The 12,041-nt window shown below is 31.7% G+C and overlaps 1 protein-coding gene across 1 annotated transcript; it reads right to left on the bottom strand.

Moving 5' to 3' along the window:
* Positions 1-867: 867 nt before the first annotated feature.
* LOC105768844 (uncharacterized) lies at positions 868-4,181 on the bottom strand. Its single transcript, XM_012589065.2, has 3 exons — positions 3,332-4,181; positions 3,062-3,188; positions 868-1,652 (listed from the first exon to the last, which is right to left on the bottom strand). The coding sequence occupies exons 1-3, from the start codon at positions 4,132-4,134 to the stop codon at positions 1,053-1,055; spliced, it is 1,530 nt and encodes a 509-aa protein (XP_012444519.1). The 5' UTR covers positions 4,135-4,181; the 3' UTR covers positions 868-1,052.
* Between the last annotated feature and the right edge of the window lie 7,860 nt (positions 4,182-12,041).

Consider the following 12,041-nt stretch of genomic DNA (forward strand, 5'->3'; position numbering starts at 1 on the left):
AGTTTACCCTAAAATTTATTATGATAGATTTTATTGATTTAAGTGTATATGATCTTTTATTTTAGAAGTAGATAAATTATTTTCTCTTAAGAATTTGTAGTATTAGATTTTAATTTAAAAAGTATTCATTTAGAGTCAAAAAGACCTTAAATATTTGGGGGTATTTTGATAAATTTTGGGACAATATTTGTCTCTAAAATTTAAGGATAAAACCCAGCCCTAATTATTTTGATATATATGTTATTATAAATTTGGGAGGATATTCTTCCTTAAAGCTTTAGGGATGAATTTCGTTTTAATTATAATTTTATATTTGTCAAGTTTTTCAGACACAATTTTAAATTAGGGACGAGTTAAATTGTGTTTAAATTTATTAAAGATGATTTTAATCGTCCCAAAATTTGTAGTGTGCATTGCTATATATATTTATATATACAAATTTAAGGTTTGTAAATTAAATATTAATTTCTTGTGAGTTAAATAAAATAAATAAAAAGAAAATCATTAAGAAGTATTAGGTACAGTGCAAGGTAGATTGCATTCCTAAATAAAATATATATTTTTAAGTATGTCTTGCGAGGAAGTACCAAGGTAATGATTGTTTGGCAAAGGCGGAAATAGGAAAACTAAACTAAATAGTTCTTTTTCCACCACAATATATTATACGGCTGCTAGAAAAAGATACTCATGATTCCTTGTATGAAGGAACAACGGTTTCTATTCATTCCTAGCTAATAAGAGTGTTCTTTTTTCTCTACCAAAAAAAATATATGTTTAAACTTTAAAAATAAATAAGGGCAGATATAAACCTTCAACATCATTCATAAAAAACACTAGAAGATAAAAAAGATGTAAATTAGACGGAAATTAAAACAGTCGAAAGTTCCTAGTAAAGCTGAGGATACATATATGTCCCAAACATTACAACATAAAACTAAAAGAAAAGGAAGGGAAACTTAAATTAACATTAAACAACCAAAGTTCTTAAACCCTAAATAGATAATGTCATGGTGGGTGGGGGGGGGGGGGGAGGAGGCTATGATTATAATGAACTAGAGATTTCCTTGAGAGATCATCTCCAGCAAATCCAGCTCTTTCTTCAACGAATCCATTTCCAAGGGAAGCTCAAAATTGCCCATGCCACTGCCATTGCCATTGCCATCTCCTTCAAGCATCGATCCAAAGCTTTGATTACGATGCATATCATTATAAACATTAGCATCAAAACAGTAATTCATTTCCTGCTGCTGTTGACGCTGACGTTGAACATGATCGTTTAAAGCTCCAATGCTCCAACCAGTAGAGTTCAAACCCGAAGTTTCGGGTTGCACCATGTGTGGGCTAGCATCAGTCATTTCGAACTCATTGTCGTGTTGGCTCGATGAGGAGGCGGCTGCCGCCGGTGTCAGTTCCGTCGGGGAGCTTACGGACTTGATGTAGTTTTGGAGAAGGGAGCCTTTGGGAGGGTTGGAGTTGCCATCTTTGGCTTTGCTGCGCCTTGTGAATTGCCTTCGTTTGGTAGCATTCCAATGGTTCTTTATAGTGTTCTCAGTACGCCCTGGGAGTCTTTTGGCTATCTCTGCCCATTTGTTTCCTATTTCTTTGTGTGCTGCAATCAGTATCATGTCTTCTTCTTCACTCCAGGAATCCTTCTGTAATTTCAAATAAACCCATACATTTTTGGACAAAACAATCCATATTCAAATGAAGAAGACAAACAATTTTAAAGTTATTTGATAAATAATGAATTAAATTTAAGTTTCTCTTATATATCTATATAGCTAGAATGAATCTGGTGACGCAGGTTATTGAAAAGTATAGTTACCATATTATCAATGGTGTTTCATTAGTAATCTATAAATTTATAAGTTAACTATGTATCAAATACAAAGGTTTCACTTATTAGTGTAGGAATCCATTTCTTTTCTTTCTCATGGAAGATTCATAGTAGAGAAGTGAGATATTATGAATGTAACTTTAACATTATTTATATTTCATGTAATAGGCATAACTTTTTCTTTATAGATAAAAAAAAAGTTAAGATTTTATGATCATTAGGTTTAACAATCATATGGTAAAGGAAAAAAACCTTTTATGTAGGATTGAGTCTTTAACACAAAATTAACGCGGATTGAGTCTTAACTCAATTGGTATGGGCATTGTTGTCAATGTAGGAGGACATAGGTTTAAGTGCGGGCTATGGGTAGTTCTGATAATTGTGTTAAAAAGAACAGATATTATTAGAACTTATAATGAGATGATTCAAAAAAAAATCAAATTTTTTATTTTTTATTTATTTTTTAGAATTGTAATTTAATATGACGATAAGACCGAATTAAGAATATTTTGGTCTAACCTAACCCTGGTCAAATTGTTTAACTATGCGCTGTCACGCCATAACAGCAAATGATTATATGGTAAGTCTTTTTAATACTTTCACAATTTTTTAAGAGATAATAATAACATAATAATTTGACGTAAATGCTCCCTTTCATTTACGGACGCGTGTCAATATTATATATTCTTTAATGGAAATTCTCGCAACAAAACAAAATGGTTTAAATGGTACAACTAATACCATATATGCACCGGGGTAACGGCTGGGGAAAAAAAGTTAGAGAGATCAGAATTAAATTATAAGTTCTCGAAGGGACTCAAAAATAAAATTTCCATTATACTAATTTTTAATTTTATAATTTTTAAGGGATTTTAGAAGTAATTTTACCATCTTGTGGGGTTAAGACCTCGACCTACCCCTCGCATTTGCCCCGGTGTATGCGTATGTATGTGATGTAAGCCATGGATGCATATGTATATTTACATATATACATATGATGAACACATACATACATATATCTAATCTTTTGTATCAAGAATATATATGTTGAATGCAATCTTTTGTCCATGACATATATATACATGCGTACGTATGATATATATAATAAGCTTATATATACACATGCATACATGATCATGCATGTATATCTATGTTTATGTGTATGGTTAATGTGTTAATGAGAAATAAAAGAAGAAAAGGAAAAGGAAAACAAGGTAAAAGAACCTTGATATCGGGCCTCAAGTGGTTATGCCATCTCTCTCTACACTGCTTTCCCACTCTCCCATTCAGCATCTTAGCAATTTGAGACCATTTCTTTGTTCCATGCCTTGTCACCAGTTGCATTAGCACTCTATAAAAACATATACACACATACATAATCAGATCTTCATATAAATCATGACTTTAAAGGAAAAGAAAAACAACCCAAAACCCTAATCAGGGGGGGGGGGGGAAAGCATAACAAAATGAAGGGAAAAGAAATTAATTTTTTACCTATCTTCTTGAGGAGTCCATTGACCTTTGATTATACTAGTTTTCTTAGTAGCTTGGTTAACTCTTTTGGCTTTGAGGAACCTTCTGTTGTTGTTGTTCTTCTCATCATCATCATCATCATCATCATCATCATCCCTGTCTTGATTATTATTGTTACGCCCATTTTGATTGGTAATGCATGAGGCATCTTCAGCCACTTTGGTAGCCACCGGAGGTGGTGGTGGTGGAGGAGGCGTCGGTGGTTGATCTTGAAAATCCATAGGCTCCAGTTGTTGCTGCTGATAACTCCGATGATGTTCACCGGTTTCCGATGGAGCTGAAGCTTTGTTTTGAGAAAAATCCCAGCAGGGTGATTCAGTTGAAAAGGCTTGGAAAGTAAGGCCATTGTTTAAAGAAGTACCATGATCGGGTACTGTAAAAGACAAGGAAGGGATGTAAGCATTGAGATCATTGGTGTAAGGGTCGATAAAAGGGTCGGTGCATGTGGTGGAATCCTCAAAAAAAGGATTCTTTGAGGACCCATCAATGGGAAACTGATGGAAATGGTGAGGATGATTGTTCAAGAGAGAACCAGTGTTGTTGTTACCAGTTGGAGTTGTGTCTTGGTCTTGGTTAAGAATAAAGTTGTGGACCAAAGCTTTGGAAGATGATGATGATGGAGAAGAGGAAGATGATGGAGAAGAACCATCAGGCAAAGGAAAACAGCCATTAAAATCAGGTTTGAAGGAAGAACTTGAGTTGTTCTCCGAGAAAAGGCTAGAAAGGAAAGGAAAATCCTCTTTAAAACTTGTATCGTACTCCATGCAAGTTGAGCAAGAGGAAGAAGAGGAGGAAGAAGAAGGAAAAGGAAAAAAAGGAAGGGAAAAGTTTAAAAGAGAAATGAAGGGTATGTGGTTTAATGTTTGTTTTGCAAAAAAAAAAGGGTTATACTAATGGTTTATAAAGGCTTGAGATTAAGTTTCTATATGGGCCCCCTTTTTTTTTTCCTTATTTATTTATGTTATAATAATATAAAAATAAAAATAAATAAGAAAAGGGTTTGAAATATTGAATTATTAGACAATATTTTAAGCCATTGATGAAATGGGAAAGCAAGGGTTAACATTGAAAGTTGATAGTGACTTTTAAGCTTCCAAGTTCAAGTGTTGCAAAGGGCAAGAAAATGGACCCAAATTAATGATTAGTTCGTTAAAAAGATTTGTATTTTAGGGGAAATTCTTAGGTTAATTGAAATGAGACGTGGGAGACATGGAGAGGGCCTTCCCTTCTTTTCAAGCCAAAAAAAATTTACCTAAAATTCAACAATAATTAATCTCCTAAAACCCATCTTTTTATTTGCTAATTTCATAGCAGGATTTTGATGCAATTCTACTTAAATTTGGATTTAGTCATGTGACAGATGTATATCTCACCCTCTAAGATTTTATTTTAGATTCTGTATTTCTCCAAATCTCTCAATAATTTCTTTAACATTACTATGAGTTCCAATCATCTGGTACTCAAATATTAGAATCAAATTTGATGATTGTGAAATTAATTTCAATTTTCTAGGTCCATGAAATTTTGAAGTTAAGAGAGTTTAATATTTGAGACAAAAACGAAAATTTTGCAACTTTTTAGCTATTTTCTTGAATTTATTATGTAGATGAACATTTTTAACCGAAATTTAACAATTATATCAACTTTTAACTCAAAACACTATTAATTATCTAAATATGTAGATATAGAAATAGAAACCAAAATGTTGGTTTTTTTAAAGATGAGTATTTGATATATTAATAGTGTATTTTTATTTTAATATCAATATTAAAAATTGGCATGTGGCTTTTTTTAAATATTTTAGTATACCCCTATATGATACTTATCAACCTCTGGTCTCGCTTGTGGAATTTAAAATTCCATTGATAGTGTACCAGATAATTTCTCTTTTAATAGTATTTTAAATAAAAGGTAATTATTTGATACAATTGTTAGTGGAGTTTTAAACTCCACAAATGAGTTGAGGTGTGGCAAGTGTCATATTTGTTTATATAATTATTTTTTTATTTTTACTACATTTACACTCATTAAACTTTTAGCCCGTCTGTGGAGTCCACTAACTATGTATCAAAAAATAGAAATAAATATGTATAAACACATGTTAATTAGGTAAATGAATTAAACAAATTATGTATGTAACAAAATGTCCTACTTAAAAAGATTTGGAGTTTTAGTAGCTTTTTCAATTAAATGAATTAAGTAATCTTTAATTTTATTTTACTATTATAATTTTAATTTAAGTATTTTATGTCATATTTTTATTGAGTTTGATGTCATTTAACTCGTAACGCTAAAATTAATTTTTATTAATAAATATAAATAAATATACATGATTTTATTCATAAATAGGGGTAGGTAAACCCCAAATGAAAAGATATTTTATTTGTCTTGAGAGGGTATTTTGAAACAAAAAAATTTGTCTTTTTATGAGGGAATTTGGAGGAGAAAAAAAATATTAACTGAGGAAGGTTGGTTTTGAAGGGATTGGCAATACATGAGTAAATGAAATTTGCAATGTGTCAAAGATTTTACACTAAAACCACTTTGTTTTTGTAACTGAACCTTTATTATTTTTCCATTTTTAGCCTAATTAATGAATCCCACAATCAATTTCTAATTAAGTTTTGCAAAAATTTTGTTTTAAAATAAAACCTAAAAGAAAGAAAAAAGAAGAAGAAGAGAAATTTACAGTTACTTTCTCCATTTTGTGATGTCATTCCCAATTGAAATTTTGATTCTTTTTTCAATTCAAAGAGAAATTTTGTTCTAAGTACAATTTTAACTGAATTTATACAACAATAATGGGTTCAATTTATAAATACATACACTAAATTTGTTATCAAACTCATTGATTTAGTTATATGAATTTCACACTTTTTTTAATATATTACTTATGTTTTATGGAACTCGAAGTAGCAGTGCTGATATTTTAGCATTTAATTGAGTTTTAAGGTTTATTTGATGAAAATTAACTTTAAAATTATTAGATTTAGGTTACAATTTTCATGATTCTGTTATAGAATAAATTTAGTATTAATTATAAATTTTTAAATTTTGTGTTCATTGTGATTTTTCCTAATTTTTAAATTGATTTGAGAAAATTTAATTTCTAATATTATTAGTTAATTATGAATTTTCATTAACTTACCTTAAAATCTAAATTAAACATAAAAAGTTAATAATGTTACTTTTGGATACCAAAATGTATAACTTTTGTCGTATGCAAGTACCACATTAAAATTATATCAAACTCAAGTGCCAAATGATATATTAAGTCTAATATCTATTTATTTATATTTTTATTATAGTATTAAATTTATGGGATTTGCTAAAAAAATGCTTTTATTTTTCTTTTAAATAAAGATAAATAGACGGTAATGGTTAAAATTTGAAGTTATCAATGAAACTAAGTAATTAAAAGATTAAGACATAATAAATTTTCACTCACAATTATCAAATACTAATAAAAAATCATATTATAATATTAGTAATATATATTTAGATTTAAAGATTTAAATAATGTAAAATTATTATATCTAATGAAAACTTAACTCAATAGTAAAATCTGTTGAGTGAAGATAAACTATACTTTTGTCTGTATATTTAAATGATTTGTTAAGTTAGTATCACTCGTTTGATCGAGTCTTAACTCAATTGTGAAATTACCCCATCCCTTATTTTTAATACCGTATAAAAAAAGAATTGAGTTTTATTTATATTTCTAGCTTTTATAACTTTGTTATATAAATTATTTTGCACCCACTTCGTGAAATATATCCTTCCAAAATTGTGATCTTTTATTTTATTTTCATAAGAAAAAAACATACAACTTTTATCCTTTTCTTTAAAAAAAAAATTTTGTTTGTTTTATTATTTCCCCCTAATTTTTGTAAAGTGAAAATTCATTGGCATTTCCTTATTTTTGGTTTTCGATTTTAGTATGGAGGTGAAGTCAAAAACAACCTTACAACAGCATTATAGAAAAGAGGGAAAAGCAACAACAACCAAATTGGAGGTCCACTTCAAAGACAAAACTTATTTTGGAATTTAATCCCTCTAACTAAATAATATATAAGTATATAATCAATAATTATTGGGTATAGTGATAAGGTACATTACACTTTTAAGAAAAGAATACGGCTCCGAATCTTGAAGACGGTATTATTGGGAGGAATAGCCACAAACCCTAAACATGGTCCAAAAAATAAACATTGATAATATCAATATATATAAGCACGAGTTTGGAGAAGCTTTACATTACTAAATTTAAATATTATTTATTATACTCATAAATTTTTTCTTTTAATTTTACTAAAATATGTATAAGTTTTGTGACATTTATAAATATTTTTTTTATTTTACTAAAATATTTTGTTAAATAAATTTATTTCATAAGAATATTTTGTTGCAAATACGTTAGTGAAATTAACAGTAATATCAAATATTGATTTAAATCATAACATCGAATCAGAACAATATAGATATATATATATCTTAAAAAAATTAGAAATAAAACTAGATCGAAATTTTGTACTCGTAGGTAGGCAGAAATCCGACGGGTGATTGAGGCATGTTTTCACAGTTTCTTTAAGACAGATTTGGCCGCTCCTTTAGTGCTGGAGAAACGTTGGTCGACTATCTCCCAGGATACAACAACGAGATGAGCATGACTGCAGTGATCAACGAACTGTAGCCTAACTTTCTTCTATCACTTAAAACAGGTTTGAAATATGTAGGGAAAATATCTCGAATTTTTTGCAGGAAAAATAGAGAAAAATTCAGTATGTCTTTTTCCTGCAGATTATTTCAGTTTTAAATAAAATTCAAAATGAAAGAACTTTTTACTAATGGAGCCATTAAAAATCGAAAGGCATGGAAGGTGTACAGCCCAATTATTGCCCGGGCCCAATTAACAGAGCCCAAACGGCCCAATAAGCCCAACAGGCCCAGAACCAGTCAAGGGTTTCAGAAAACGGAAACCCTAGCCAAGCCTAGCGCCGCGCCCATCCCTCTGCCATCATCATTCGTTTTGTCCCATCGCTACCGCCGCTACTAGCTTCATCAACGCCGCAAAAATGATAGAAAAAGCAGAGCAGCAGATAGTGCAAGACAGCAAAATGCAATGAAAATACAATGTAAAAGGCTATAAAAGCCAAACAATATCTCTGTACAATTTTTACACACAGCGTTTTGAATTCAAGAAAAAAGAAAAAGCAAATCAAAAAAAGGTTGACTCCAGTTTATCCATCTCTTTTCTTTTGTTCTTATTTACTTTACTCTTTTATTTTATTGTCCATTTTTTTCTGCAATCTTTCAACAAAGGAAACGGGTTTGAAAGGGAAGGGAATAAATACTTTACCGCTTCGACAGGCTGGTGTCGGACCCCCGCCTTTGCCGTCATCGGAGTCGAGCAAAAAGGGGTGTTTCATCCCTTTTCCTTTTGGACTCGCGGTTGAGAAGGCTTAGCCTTCGGGGACGCCGCAAAAAAACGAAAAATGGGAGGCCTAGAGACCGTTCTCGCGCAGCTCCGGCCACTGGCCATGGAGGCGGAGATGGTGGCCTGAGCTTTAAAGGCCGAGAGGGGCGCAGAGAGGAGAGCATTCGAGCTCTCTGTTCTCTTTTCCTGTTTCTTTTTTAATTTTTTTTCTTTTTTTCTCTTTTCATTAGAAAATGAAATGGAGGCTGCCAGATTAGGGTTCTTTTTGGCCCTTACTTGATGTGTGAAACGACGCCGTTTGGAGTCTGATCAGTGGCTCCAAAACGGCGTCGTATTGAGCTCTGACCCGCGCGGTGACCCGACCCGGGGAAGGATCCGCGTGTTTTCTTTAAATGGGATATTTGCGCGCGCAGTCCCTCCGACTTTGTAGCGCGTTGCAATCTGGTCCTATTTCGCTATTTCCTATTTTTCAATTTAGCCCCAGAATTCTGTTTTTGTTCTAATTTGACCCTCTGCTACACTGCATTTTGGGGCTTCGGGGTATTTACCATTTTGGTCCCCCTTTTTTTCGCGCGTATTACATTTTGATCCTTTATTCTGTTTTATTTTTTATTTCAGCCCTGAGATTTCGTTCCCGTTTTGAATTGGTCCTATTATTATTATTATTATTATTATTATTATTATTATTATTATTATTATTATTATTATTATTACCTATTTATTTATATTGATTTTATTTAAACTTGGTACATATATATTTATATATTTTACAACTTATGTACCTATCTATATATCTATACACATATTTTCATTTTATAAATCCATACATATTTATATATAATCTTTATAGTCTAAAATACACCTTTTTATTTTATTTTTTTTGAATCTGCATATACATACACATTTTCAATATATTTTAGCATGTATATAAACTAACGTATTTATTTGTATACATATGTATATTTTCATTAGTTTTAAACTTTAGTTTGTACATATATACTTTTTTATTTTACAATATATATATACACTTACTTTTTATATGTATTTCTTTACCTTCGTATTCCATAGTTTTATACACCTATATATGTACATATTTTTTATATATACATATATTTATTTATTTTATGTATACACATATTTTAGTTCATGTCTATATATATCTTTTATACTTAATTGTATTTGCTATTTATTTATTTCATTTTGTTATTATTTTGAATGAATGATTTAACTTTATTCGTTTTTTATATTTTGTTATTTTGTATGTTGTAAGTTTGATCGTTCATATTGATTGCTATTGCTTGCATCGTTTTTATATTTTCATGTTCATTATGATTTTGCCATGCATAAACAATGTAATTTGCTTTCACTATGATTTTGTGCTTTATTTTACTCGATATAACCAAAATTTTTTTTTTTAAAATGGCATTTCGTGTTTGGATTCGAGAAAACCGTGCCCTAACTTACTGGGTTTCGATTTTCTCGATAAATCTGAATGTACGAATCTTTTCAAACTCAAGTTTTAAATGATCTCGGAATATAAAAAAAATCACGTCCTAACTTACTGGTCGTGATCTCCTTTTTTAAATCCGAGATAGCTAAAATATCTTTTAAACAAGCATTTTTACGCATCGAGAATTCAAGACATTGTATCCTAACTTACTGGATATGACGTCTATTTCTCAATTAACGTGAAATGTGCTTCTTTTCTCAAAAAAATTTTCTTTTAGTATTTTAATATAAGGATCGTATCTTTAAATTTCTTTAAAGTTTTCAGTTTTTTCGACACTAAGACATTAAGTAATCAACTAGGTACCAATTTTGGGCGTATCGAGGGTGCTAATCCTTCCTCGTGCGTAACCGATTCCCGAACCCGTTTTTCTGAATTTTGTGGACCAAAATCGTTGTTTTAATAAAATTAAACCGTTTATTAAAAACAACCAGTTTTCGAGGTGATCCAATCACACCTCACCAAAAAAGATTGGTGGCGACCCCCACTTTCGTTTTCATTTTTCAAAACCCAAGTCGACCCTGTTTTTCATCAAAAAAATGGTGTCAACAGCTTGGCGACTCCGCTGGGGACATAAAATAAGAGAGTCAAGCCACGAGTTGATTGCTTTTTGTCTTTGTGTCAAAAAATTGAAAACTTGATTTAAAGATACGATCCTTTTATTACATTTCATTTGCCTTTATTCTGGCTTTTATTATTTGTTTATAATTAATGCTTTGTTTAGAGTTTAGGTGTATATTTCTGCACATTCCATTGCATGACCATTGGTCACACCTTTTAAGTGGGAGTGAGAAGCTACGCCTTCGTGAGGTTTTCACCTCTGCATGGGATAGTGAATCGCTTCTGGGATACATCCGTACCTATGTCTTCGTGAGATTTTCATCTCCGCATTGCCATAGGAAAATGTATTCCCCTGAACTGAACTCAGTCCGTATGAGCCTATAATGGGTGAAGATTGAGGAATCTGCTGGTTCAGGTACCCTACTTAGAACCAAACCACATGTAATGAGCCATAAGAACCGACCTAGGTAGAGCTACGCCAAACCTTAGTGCTTACCTAAATGGATGCTATGTTTACCGTCATTTACGTTAAATCTTGTTCTGCGTAATACTATTTTTGCTTTATTTGTGATTGTACGGCATTGTCATTCTAAAAGAGGTGTCGATTCATGTTCGGTGTCTAAAACGAAAGCTTATCATGGAAAAGAGATTTCTTGATAAAGTAGAAGATAATACGGCTGTGCGAGTGTGGGCTGAGACGACACAACGGGAGAAAGGCGATAGTCTTACCGAAGGGCACGTGTCAGAATTGTGGGATTTCACCCGTATCAGTGTAATCCAGAATGACCTTCGAGAAATGAAAGAAGTCTGGGATCAGTGGGATGTCGAGACCAAGCAGCTGTTCTATTGTAACTACGGTGACCTACATTATCTGCTCAGTGTCAAAGTGGACAAGTATTTATTCCGAGCCCTTGCTCAGTTTTGGAATCCTGCCTACAGTTGTTTCACTTTTGGGAAAGTAGATTTGACGCCTACTGTGGAGGAGTATACGACCTTGCTTCGGTGCCCAAAGTTTCAAGTCGACAGGGTTTATTCTAGAGCTGCTTGTGTCCCTCCGTTGTTAAGGAAATTAATGAACATTACCGGGATGAGCGAGCAGTAGGTCGCTACTCGAATCCAACAGAAGGGCGACAGTAAGTGTGTCCCTTGGAAAAGCTTACGAGATT

The sequence above is a fragment of the Gossypium raimondii genome, chromosome 7 (genome assembly GCF_025698545.1).
Source record: "Gossypium raimondii isolate GPD5lz chromosome 7, ASM2569854v1, whole genome shotgun sequence".
Classification (NCBI taxonomy): domain Eukaryota; kingdom Viridiplantae; phylum Streptophyta; class Magnoliopsida; order Malvales; family Malvaceae; genus Gossypium; species Gossypium raimondii.